This window comes from Plutella xylostella, chromosome 26, assembly GCF_932276165.1.
Source record: "Plutella xylostella chromosome 26, ilPluXylo3.1, whole genome shotgun sequence".
Classification (NCBI taxonomy): Eukaryota; Metazoa; Arthropoda; class Insecta; order Lepidoptera; family Plutellidae; genus Plutella; species Plutella xylostella.
The window spans coordinates 4,943,832-4,955,011 of record NC_064006.1 but is presented as its reverse complement, the minus strand read 5'-3'; the positions used below and the strand labels follow the sequence as shown (position 1 = coordinate 4,955,011).

At 38.2% G+C, this 11,180-nt stretch overlaps 3 protein-coding genes across 4 annotated transcripts; 2 read left to right on the top strand and 1 right to left on the bottom strand.

The window, feature by feature from the left end:
• Positions 1-1,414: 1,414 nt before the first annotated feature.
• Positions 1,415-2,858, bottom strand: LOC105396991. Of its 2 annotated transcripts, none has more exons than XM_011568999.3 (3): positions 2,578-2,858; positions 2,086-2,493; positions 1,415-1,829 (listed from the first exon to the last, which is right to left on the bottom strand). In XM_011568999.3, exons 1-3 carry the CDS (start codon positions 2,791-2,793, stop codon positions 1,686-1,688), a joined length of 768 nt encoding a protein of 255 aa, XP_011567301.2. In that variant the 5' UTR covers positions 2,794-2,858; the 3' UTR covers positions 1,415-1,685. The 2 variants fall into 2 exon arrangements, with proteins under 2 accessions (XP_011567301.2, XP_011567302.2); XM_011569000.3 differs by having other exon boundaries at positions 1,415-1,820.
• A 2,397-nt stretch (positions 2,859-5,255) lies between these two features.
• Positions 5,256-6,342, top strand: LOC125490673. Its single transcript, XM_048630606.1, has one exon. It carries the CDS (start codon positions 5,500-5,502, stop codon positions 6,313-6,315), a length of 816 nt encoding a protein of 271 aa, XP_048486563.1. The 5' UTR covers positions 5,256-5,499; the 3' UTR covers positions 6,316-6,342.
• Positions 6,343-6,781: 439 nt separating this feature from the next.
• On the top strand, positions 6,782-9,642 carry LOC105389749 (carboxypeptidase N subunit 2). Its single transcript, XM_048630714.1, has 2 exons — positions 6,782-7,760; positions 7,791-9,642. Exon 2 carries the CDS (start codon positions 7,810-7,812, stop codon positions 9,058-9,060), a length of 1,251 nt encoding a protein of 416 aa, XP_048486671.1. The 5' UTR covers positions 6,782-7,760; positions 7,791-7,809; the 3' UTR covers positions 9,061-9,642.
• Positions 9,643-11,180: the final 1,538 nt, after the last annotated feature.

The window sequence follows — 11,180 nt, the reverse complement described above, 5'->3', positions numbered from 1 at the left end:
GTACAATAGGTAGATAGGTAGGTACAATAAGTCCCGATTTCCATCTCATACTATCATGTATCAAGGTACCTACGTTCTAAGTTTCGGAGAGCTGTCACGTAAGTCGCAATTGCGTTTGCACCACGATACCTACCTTTGAAGCAACGGGATATGGTTGCGGTTAGCGCAGTAACTCTATGAAAAGCCGTGTTTATTTTTAAGTAAGAATCCCTCAAGACCCTGATCTAAAATAAGGTTAGCTAACCTAACCTTATTTTAGATCAGGGTCTTGAGGGAGCTTTAGTAGATTTGAAAATTGCTCAATTATAATTTTGTAGTACTTAGGTACTCTTTCTTTTTCTGCTTGGAATATTGGGTATAAGGTTATCGGCCCAATCATTTGGGGGCTTCTCTCTCTTTTAACTGTAGATGGTCTCCCTCCGAGGGATTGACACCCCAACGGCTTTCGGTTCTTCCGCTCATATAGCTTTCTAGGTACCTCTTCTGCTCGCGCATTTTAAGAACTGCGGTAATCCCAATTCTCTGACAGAACTTTCAGATTTATTCGGATCTTTTTTTGAAATATTTAATAAGTGTTACAGTATGACCTCGAGGAACTCACTTATTTATAATTAACAACAACTTATTTATAATTAATGGCCACTCTATGTTCAGATTTATTTTATTAGTACTTAAATTGATTTTTATTACCAATTTTGTTAATCCTGGGTGTAAGGCGTGTAAGCTTCCTACTATTAGTAGCATTCATTAAAATAAAAAAAGGATGTAAGACAGAAGGTAGGACATTAATAAAGGCATCATCGGATTCTATTGACAGCTTTACTTAGTTCCTGCTTTCACTGTCTTATTCGATTTCTCTAGCATCCTTTTAGTATTTTAGTATTCATGTTGAGAACTCTATAGTGCAGCTAGCGAATTTAAATTATTCTACGTATGATCCTACTTTATTTTTATTTAATTTATATACCTACTACTAAGTTTCATGTTGTTTTTGCATTCGGATGTATCAAAACTAGCTATCATGCTGTGCCTTACATTTTCTATTATAAGTACTGAGTAGGTATGAGATGTATCTACAGTTACCAAAAGTCTATCCTTGTTATCCAAAGATCTACCTTTTCACATGTTAATTTACTATGCCTTTCACATTAACTCCTTTTTTGTATAGTTAATTGTGTAATAATATAATCATTTATTACTTAGTATATTTATGAATGATGAACACCAAATGATAATCAATAATGATAGAAAACAATACATTTATTTCAGGTAGTTTGGTATAGGTAAGAGAAGTAAGTACTGTTTTATTTTTAAGTTTTGTTTTTTTTTTTTTGTAATTTTTGTTCTTGGTGCAAATAAAGTGTTTTGTATTGTATTGTATTGTAAGTCTAGGTTTTCAGTACAAAACAACGAATTATATTCATAGCTTTATTAAAAAACACAATTTACTACTATTATCATAAATAAATAAATATCAGTCATACACACATCACAATCACTCGCTCACAACATTAGGTTTAATTAAATAAATTGCATTTCAAATAAGTACATAGTATTTACACGGTCGGTTTCGAGAAACCATTTTACTATTTGGTTGTCGGCCCGTTCGCGGTCAATTTTGAATTAGGAATTGCGCGTTCGGGGGTCGTTGTCTATGAGGTCGGGTCGGTTTGGCTTCGTTCAAATTAGTAGTACGCGTTGTAGGCGAGCTCCTGAGCGTCCTCCTTGGGGTCGGCCTCCCTGCGGTGGCGGGTGGCGGCGTAGGCGGCGTCCCACGGGCCATGGGCCGCGATCTGCGGGTGGGTGTTGTCGGCCGCGATCTGGGTAAACTACAACGTTAGGTCCAAGGGTAATTAACGAGTTTGTTAGATTACAATAGAACGTGACAACTCAATCAAACAGTGCATTGTGCGTCTAATGAGTTGTTACGTTGTAAGAAATTAAAGTTACGGTTGCAAGTGGTATAGAAAAGGGTGCGATTTGAGTGCGATTTTTAAGTTTGTGCAGGATATGTGCCAATAATAGAGAGGGAAGAACACAAAAATAGAGAAAATCAATGACGAAATTATAAAATCAGTAGCTCACCTTCTTGCAAAGCTGGAAGATGGCGAGAGCGACAGAGACGACGAAAGAGAAGAAGGACAGCTGCAGAGCGTTCCAGGCCTTCAATCCGAGGACGCCGATGGCCAGAGGGATGAGGGTCATGGCCTTGAGGAGCACGAACACCAGGATGGGCACGATGATCTTCTTGAGCTTGGCCTTGCGAGCCTCTCCGACGGAGCGCGCGCCCTCGCTTCCAAACTTGATGTTGAGGCTCAGCTCTTCGTTAGCGAGGTTCCTGGGGCTGACGGTGACTTTAGTGTCGGCGATGGGGAGCGCGAAGGTCACATCGTGGGACTGGATGTAGTCTTCCACGTTGTCGAAGAAGTCGCCGGAAGATCTGCCGGTGATGTCGTTGCCGGCGCCGTTCTTAGTCACTTCCACGTCTGACACCTGGATTGATGAAATTGTTATGTAATTAATAAAGATGGAAATTAATGAAGATAACAAGGAGAATTTTTAAGGAATGTGAATTACCTGGAAGCTTTCCTTGTTGAAAATGTTGTCCAACAAAGACATGACTTTGTATTTGATGCAGGCGGTGGGGTCAGCCCCCTCGGTGCAGCCGGACCGCATCTCCTCGACCATGCCGTCCATGGGGGTTCCCTTCCAGAAGCCAGCCTTGGCCGGCTGGGCCACCGCGCACCCAAACATGGCGAGGGCCACCAGACAAAACACTTTGTTGGACGCCATTTTGTTTCTCTGACTCTTGATGTTCACTGGACGGTGGTGAGTGAAGTTGTGATGATTTCGTCAAGGACTCCCTGCTTTTTATACAGCTATTTCAAATTCAGAACGTCAATGGTAGTTCCGGTACGCATTGGTGAAGCCAAAGCGCTTCCATCAGCCGCTCCGAGTGTAAGGGAAAGCTATTTGATATGAATCCTCCTTTCAGGCCGGATTCCAAAAGGTCTCAAGTGCGAAGGATTCCGATACATTGTACGACGTTCTAGAATTAGTAAGTTGGAGGCGCCTTTTCTGTTGTTTGGTGACACCGTACCCTGATTCTTATTGGAATGGTCTATATTGTTCGTCCTGCTCTTATCTAAGCCTGCTAGGTGTTGAGAGAGGAGGACAGCCTCAGTCCGAAGTTAACGTGTTTGTTATGTGCAGGAGCAGTCACATAGTTATGCTCTGTGCATACTAAAGCAGGGATGTGTGTAGGATATCATTGAACTTGTATCTTCAAAGATAAGCCTGGCTGATAAAGTAAAGAGAACATGTGGAATGTTGATCCGGGATTGAAACTACTGAAACCATTTTCAGGTGCAGGTGCTTACACCCCCACAGAGAATAGAGAATAGGGCTCTTCATCTGTGCAAACTTTGTTAGTATATACCCTGTAGGTAAATTTTTATTTGCTATTTATTTATGCATGCATGTTGTAGGATATACCTACGTATAGTTATTCTCTATGGGATTTCCCAAGGCGAATAGGATCATCAGGGGGCTATCGCGTTGCATATTATTATAATATATGATATATTAGTCAATAACGTTTGCCAAAATTTATATTTTAACTATGTAAGTAACAGCGGTATTTTTTATGAATTCAGAGAAAAATATTTATCAGGTACCTAATTAGGTATATAGGTTATCGGGTACCTATAGTAACGTGATTTGGGATATTTCACGTATGCAGTACATGTAAGTATAGGGAAGGAGCCCCTACAAGTAATGTGTAAACTGTGCTAACGTAAAAACTTTCTGCACACAGCGTCCGTAGATTCACCCGAGCTGAAAAACATCTTCTCTTCCCTGCTTTGGACATATCTGCATTGGTGGAGCGGGGGCCTTACACACGTCCAGGAGCTCAAATCCGGATGTTCAGAGATAAATCCAAGGGCGTACCCAGGATTTCAGCTAGGGGGGGGGCAGCTCATACCTGTTCCGAGATGATGGTCGGTCAGGTATATTGAAACATAATAGATAAAAGAATATTAAATCAAAATATCTGACTGAAAAGAAAAGATATTTTGTTTCAAACACTTCATTTTGCGCACAGTAAGTAACACGTTTTTAATTGCTACTTGGCAGGAAAATTTACGTAAATTTTATCTTCTAGGGGGCGGCAGAAGCCCCCCCTGCTCCTACCTGGGTACGCCCTTGGATAAATCGAATATACCGAAATACGATCTCTGTTTAAAATTACCTGTAACATTTCCACTTCAAAACTCCAATCAAAGAGATATTTGATTGGAGTTTCGTTTGACGTTTTACGCGAGATCACATTTTATAACATTTTTGTATTTTCATCCGGGGCCTTACGGCGATATCTGGTCACAGCAGATTCATCCCCCATAGATACCCAGCGTGCCTAGGAAAATCAGCGATTAACAACTTAAGTATATCTGTCTGATAACTTCGGTGACAATGCCTAGGCCAGCTGTATTGTTTAACACTGACACGCTTAAAAAATAAAAACATTTTATTGGCTCTGATTCAGAGATTAGAAGCAGCTATGTATTTGATATCATTCAGTAGTTAAATATAACATTCTGTCACATGGCAGCTAGAGGTTGGTACATAGGTATGGGCTAGTAACGGTGCCTATCCAGCTGATCCGGCGCGTTGTGGACACCTCGCATACCAATAGAGTGACCATTTTAGTGAACCAGAGAAAGTGTTGCTTCTGTTTGAATATAATCGCAGTTTTAATGTCTTTCGTTTGGCTTCACACTCATACTTGGCCCAGTGCGGGTTGGTGGACTCCAACACAAGCAAGCTTGTGCTGAGATAGTTGTCGAGTAAGTGGGCAACCCGACTGTCAGATGTTTTCAAGCTGCCTGAAGGCCTCTACTAGGCTTCACGACTGCTGCTGAAGCAGCAATCGGGACCCACGGCTTAACCTTCCGTCCGAAGCACGGAAGCGTCTAGGAAACAACCACTTGGAATCGGTCAGCTTCAGTTACGATCATGGAAGTTAGCACGACTAAGAACAATTTATAATAAACATCCTTATAGATCTTTAAATTTAAATAACTTTAAATGAAGCATCGACAATCATATCGTTATGCAAACACGAAGCTGCACTTAGCATATTAGCATTAACCTCAGTCATTGAGTACCGTTTAGCAAACATACCAATACAATTATGCCCCTCAATATTAGCTTCTATTCCACAGGACTACGAAATACTTGGTTGTAGTTATTGAATCATAAACTTGGCAGTTATAATAAAATTCATTACGACGCGGCGGAAGCTCAAACGCGCCAAAATAAAGGAGCGAAGCCCACACAAGGCACGCTGAGGCCATCGCTAGTCGATCACTTCATAATAGAGCACCTTTAGTTGCCTTGTCGTCATCGGACAGTGTGGACAGTGCCTTAGTGACAAGTATTTGTGACCTGGTTCCTCCGAAACGCATCCTTAAAGGACCTTCCGTACAAGGAGAGAAAATGTCGAAGCTAGCCGTCACGGATTTCAGCAAACGAACCGGCAGCCCTTTCCAAAGTAAAACTGGAAGGGAAACAGAAAATAGCAGCATCGTACACGAAGAAGTCTTCGAAAAGGTTTACGAGAGGCAGAAGGAAAAACAAAGTGAGTTGCAGCAAAAAGTTAATAAGAAAACAGCGGAGATTCAAGCTAATAAACCAAGCGACGGATTCTTCACTGAAGTCGTCACTCATGGTGCGTTTACTTCTAAAGCAAACAACAATGGAAACAATACGAAAACTTCTACTAAATTACCAGTTGCTAAAACCACAGCGGCAAATAACACAAGTAATGGTTCCAAGACTTCATTACTTGGATTTCCATCATCAGCTAATGATTTAGCTCTAGACGCCAAATCAGACCTTGAGTCTGACCCAAACATTTCAAAAGAAGTTAAAGATAAGGTGATAGAAAAATTGTTTGCGCTCGCATCGATCAGTCAATATATTTACGAATCTAAAGTTAGAATTATGACTGAATTTGAAAAGTTCAAGGATGTGCATCTAAAGGCAGAAGGCAGAAGAGAAAAGGAACACGCTGAGCAACTGTACAAATTAAATATGAATTTCCAGTCAGAGGTCGTGCAAGCCATACAACGGCTGAAAAGTGAGCTGGATATTTCTAGTAACGTTACAAAGTCCGTTGAAGATAACGAAAGCGTTGCAGCTACAGATAATTCTATGGAATTCAACACAAATGAAGAATCACAAGATACTGTTGACAATAGTGAATCAGTAACGGAAAGAAATGTCCCGGAAAAAAACAATGTTATTGAATAAGTTCTGTTAATAATAGTTTCTTACTTTGACTGTGGTTTTATTTAGTAAAGAAAGGATCAGTTTGAATTTTTAGTTTTAAACTACATACTTCCATAAAATATTATGTTATACCGTTCGTTGTTAGGGGTGTAGGTAGGTAGAGTTAATTTACATAATATTTAAGTATTAGTTTTTTAGAACATTCCTGTCTGCTGTTATATGGGAAAAATGGAGCACTTATTTACAACTACTGTTCCCGCGCGCTTCGCTTCGCCTTAAAAAGTTTTCCCGTGGGAATTCCGGGATAAAAAGTAGCCTATGTTCTTTCCCAGGGTCTAGAACGTATGTATACCAAATTTCATTCAAATCCGTTCAGTAGTTTTGGCGTGAAAGAGTAACAGACAGACAGACAGACACAGTTACTTTTGCATTTATAATATTAGTTAGGATTAGGATTAGGATATACAGGTACAATTTACAGTATTTAGGTAACAAAACAATCACAATGAACACAATAAATACATGGTAAGATAAAAACAACTGCCTAATTCATTAGGTATTTCGGTCAAGGTTACCATAACTATGAGATCTCTGCCATTGGCCTTACAACTGGACATCGTAAGCGTGGGAGGGTGTGGGTAGTTATGTTGCATGTTATTTAACTATCTTTTATTGATAGCTCATCAAAATTGCGTCAAATGCCTGTTATGTACATTATTAGATTTTATTAGGTAGGTACGAGTGTGACTAACTCATGACATGACATCAGACATCTTATGGTATTTTAGGTTCATCTTACATTATACACCAACCTATATACAAAAGAAGGGTGTTATAAGTCTGCCATCATGTCTATCAGTGATAGGGTTTTTTAGATGTCGCATGTCGGTGTGGTTATCTCAGATGTTATAAATATGTACTAAATAATTCCGTCGGGTAAATTAAAATACAAGTACTACCTTATAACAACCATCACTTCTTATTTTTTAAGCCTCAATTAAGTATTCAAACTTACTACCTGCCTATAGGTATAGTCCCTAGTACTGAGTGGTACTGACCAGGCCTCCTTCAATAGAACTTTTAAATTAATAAAGCATGGGAAATCCCGCTGACCCGCACGATAACAAACAGGAAAAGAAAAACAAAACAATGTTATGCTCATGAGATGCGTCAAGTACCAGGGACGCAGAGCTTGCGCGGATGTGAGTTCAATGTTAGTAAGACTGGAGCGCCCCAACCGGCGGTGTAGCGAAACCATTTTTTCTTAAATTTTATCAGTTTTATTAGTGTTGAACGAACACGTTTGAATTAAAAGTTTAGTTGTGAATGTTGTGATAACATTGTGGACTTATAAATATCAAATAGAAATATGAGAAGTACCTATCAGTAGATAAAAAAGTTTTTGTGGTAGGTAACCTAAGTAGAAAAAACTGTGTTTTTGTGCGTGACAAAAGTTTTAGAATAAGAATAGGTACCTACCTAAATATTTTAGAAATAACAAAGTGTCAATTTGTAATGTTCACAATGCCTAAAGTAATAATCGCCAGTTTTGCTTATATAGTAGGTGTGTTTGTCCTGTGTGCTGGGCTAGAAACAAGTCCAACCTGTTCCAACATCGAAGGACCTACTCCAGGTGAATTCATAATACAAAGAGGTATCGTACCGGACAATGATTCAGCCACCACAGTAAGCTTCCGAGGCTGCCGAATATCTGACATTCAGCCGAGAGCATTCCATGGGCTACCTTCCCTGCAATACATAGACTTATCAAGAAATAGCATTAAAAACCTGAAACTTGGCATTCTTAATGACGTCACTAGACTCACTCATCTGAACTTGTCTTATAACTTCATCAGCGATTTAGAAGAGAGTTTGTTCAACCAATCGTCAAGGTTGGAGGTGTTGGATCTCCGGTGGAATAAGATTGAAGTTATGAAAGTGGGCGTTTTCAGTCCATTGAAGAGATTGAAGTATTTGGATCTGTCCGACAACGAAATAGTTGGGGCCAGGCTGAGCCCCGCTATGTTTGATTCCTGTAAAGCGCTATCCACTATCAATTTTTCAAGAAATGATATGTCTGGTGCTCCCCCTAATTTGCTTCGAGCTGTGGAGGTACTGGACACACTGAAACTGGATGGGTGCTTTTTGAAACAAGTTCCGGAATTTGCTACGAGGAGCAATACCGGCACAATGAAGAAACTCCTTTTATCATCGAACCAAGTGAGCACTGTGAAACTTACTACGTTCATCAGTTTAACAAACCTGGAGGAACTAGATTTGAGTTCGAATGTAATTTCAGAATTGCATGAAGACGTATTCAAGCCATTAAAAAACTTGAAAATTATTATTTTACGATCGAACCGACTGGAGAAAATTCCTGATAAGTTGTTTTATAATATGTTACGATTAAGGAAGGTAGATTTATCTTTTAATTCTTTGATGCTAATACCTGTGAATGCCTTTCGTTTTACGACAGTAGAAATGTTGAATATATCACATAATAAGTTCACATATTTAGTTGATAACTTCTGTTTGGAACTTAGAAACTCGGGAGTGAAACTGAAAAAGTTTTATTTCAATAGTAATCCCTGGCAGTGTCCTTGCTTGAGGGATTTATTAAAGGAAATGAAAACGTATAAAATATCGTACAATAATGCTAAATACGATGGTAAAAATGCAGTTTGTATTTCAGGAGACATTATTAATACTTGCTTGAGACAACCTGATGTCAATGAACACTTCAATGATTTGTACTATTCTGACTAAGTAGATTACTTTTATCATTGACAAAACATCCAGTTTTATATTCAATTCATTCACATAAGTCTGAAAGGGATGATCAATCGATTTAATCACTCCAAATCGCCATCTACCGGTATAGATCTGTATTAAAAGAATATCAAACTATCGACCACACCGCGCTCTCTGTTACTGAGCTTACAATACTTTGTTTTAGTTCTACAAATTAGGATAAGATGGCTCTGCAGTAAATTTTTAAAGCGATTGAAATTCAATTGTGATGAGTGTTGTTTATTCATTACACGATTTACTCATACTATTATTATTAAGAGAATTGTGATGTAAAACTAGGTATTAATCGATATACAGATAGATAGATATCATAATCATAATCATTTATTCATTGCAACTATGTTGGTGTTATACTGTTCTTAAATCTATGTACATATAAGTATCCTTAACATAGCTCCCTGCAGGGCTAAATCGTATTCGTATTTAAAATAATTGCTAACTAGTTGTTTGGTCCGAGAATAGAATTTTATTTGTTTTGTATTTTTGACTGTATAGTGTCAATAGTGTATTTATAATCGTTTCAGCTTTTGTATTATTTTTCTTGATATCCGCAATAAATAATTATTATTATAATATCTCATGTACCATCTGTTTATTATAAAACATAAGTAAATGAGAAGTCTTGGGTTCTTCTTGTATAATAGCGTAGTTTAATTAACTTTACACATTTTAGTATCGTTTTACATTTTAGTTGCAAACAATCATTAACAATCGAACAATAGTATTAAGCATAGAGAAGAAAAGATATAGTTTTTTATGGACACAGATTACACTAGTTTCACAGATTAACAGTTTGCACTTATGGCGCGTTTACACGCGTGAACATAGTCCCCCCGGTTGAAGGGATCTTCAATCACTATGCACATCGATTGCACGTCGGCCATTCGTGACTTTGCGTCGGCTCCAGGCATTGCTATCGGAGGTGCTCGCTTGCTGCGTAGCACTGCGGCATTCTTGAGTCTTCTTTCTTCGGAGACGGCAGCGACATTAACGGCCGGCCAATTAGAAAATGTCCAAGAGAAAAAAACTTATGGTCTTAAGGACAAAACGATAGGGGACATAGTCGGCGACTAATAAAAATATTAGTGAAAAAAATAAGAATCCTCAAACGTGAGGTTTGTGTAGCCCATGACCCTTTTAAAGTGGTACTTTGCGGAATAAATTCCAGCGTCTCACAAGTCAACGAAATAAGGAGCGTGAGATAGATAGATAGTATAAAATTGAAGTTGATGGAATCAATTGCCGCAACATTAGATGCTTAAAAAATTTAAAATGTACCTTGTAGAAGTAATAGCAATAGTTTGACAGCTCAATCACTGCCTCGAGATGTACACATTTGTATCTTTGACATACAAAATAGTTAAGTTTAGTTTAAGTTAAGCATAAACAATTGATCTTTGAAATTTGAATTATTAAAACCTACTTAGAATGGAGAAAGGACCAGTCATATGCATATTTATTATAGATGGGAGTTCACATAAACAGTGAAGCTCGATGCATGTTGGATCGTCACAAAAGGCTCGCCTGGGAACATAAAATGTTTAGAATATGGGCTAAATTAGCTTATAAAAATTCCCAGTGTTTTAATAATAATATCATTAATAATTAGGTACAGTTACGTCCCAATAAAGCTTATGTAACTATAGGTGATAGCATTTTGAATTGGACTGTACAAGAAAGTATAAAAAATATAAGTATATTAGAAAATATAGAAATATAGAAAGTATTGTCTTTTTAGTGATTTCACTGGGCTGACTTTATTTGAAATTAAATAGAAATACCTTAGCTTGTCAGTGGTTGCATCTCAACCGAAACCCAAAGTATTGGTGGAATCGCTCAAAGTCTCGTTTACATTTAAATTATGATTAGAATTTTTCAAAAACGATGTTAAGTTAGGCCTGAAATTTCTTAAATGTAAGCATGCTGAATTCAAAGTATCTGTAAGACACTCTAATATGTTTAGGAGCTCAGCTTCGGTGTCATCACACCCAAAATAGTTGACAGGTTCAGGGTTAAGAACAGCTGATTCAGAACAATGTTCCTGAATAAATGTAGAATAGGCTGTCTTCAGTTCT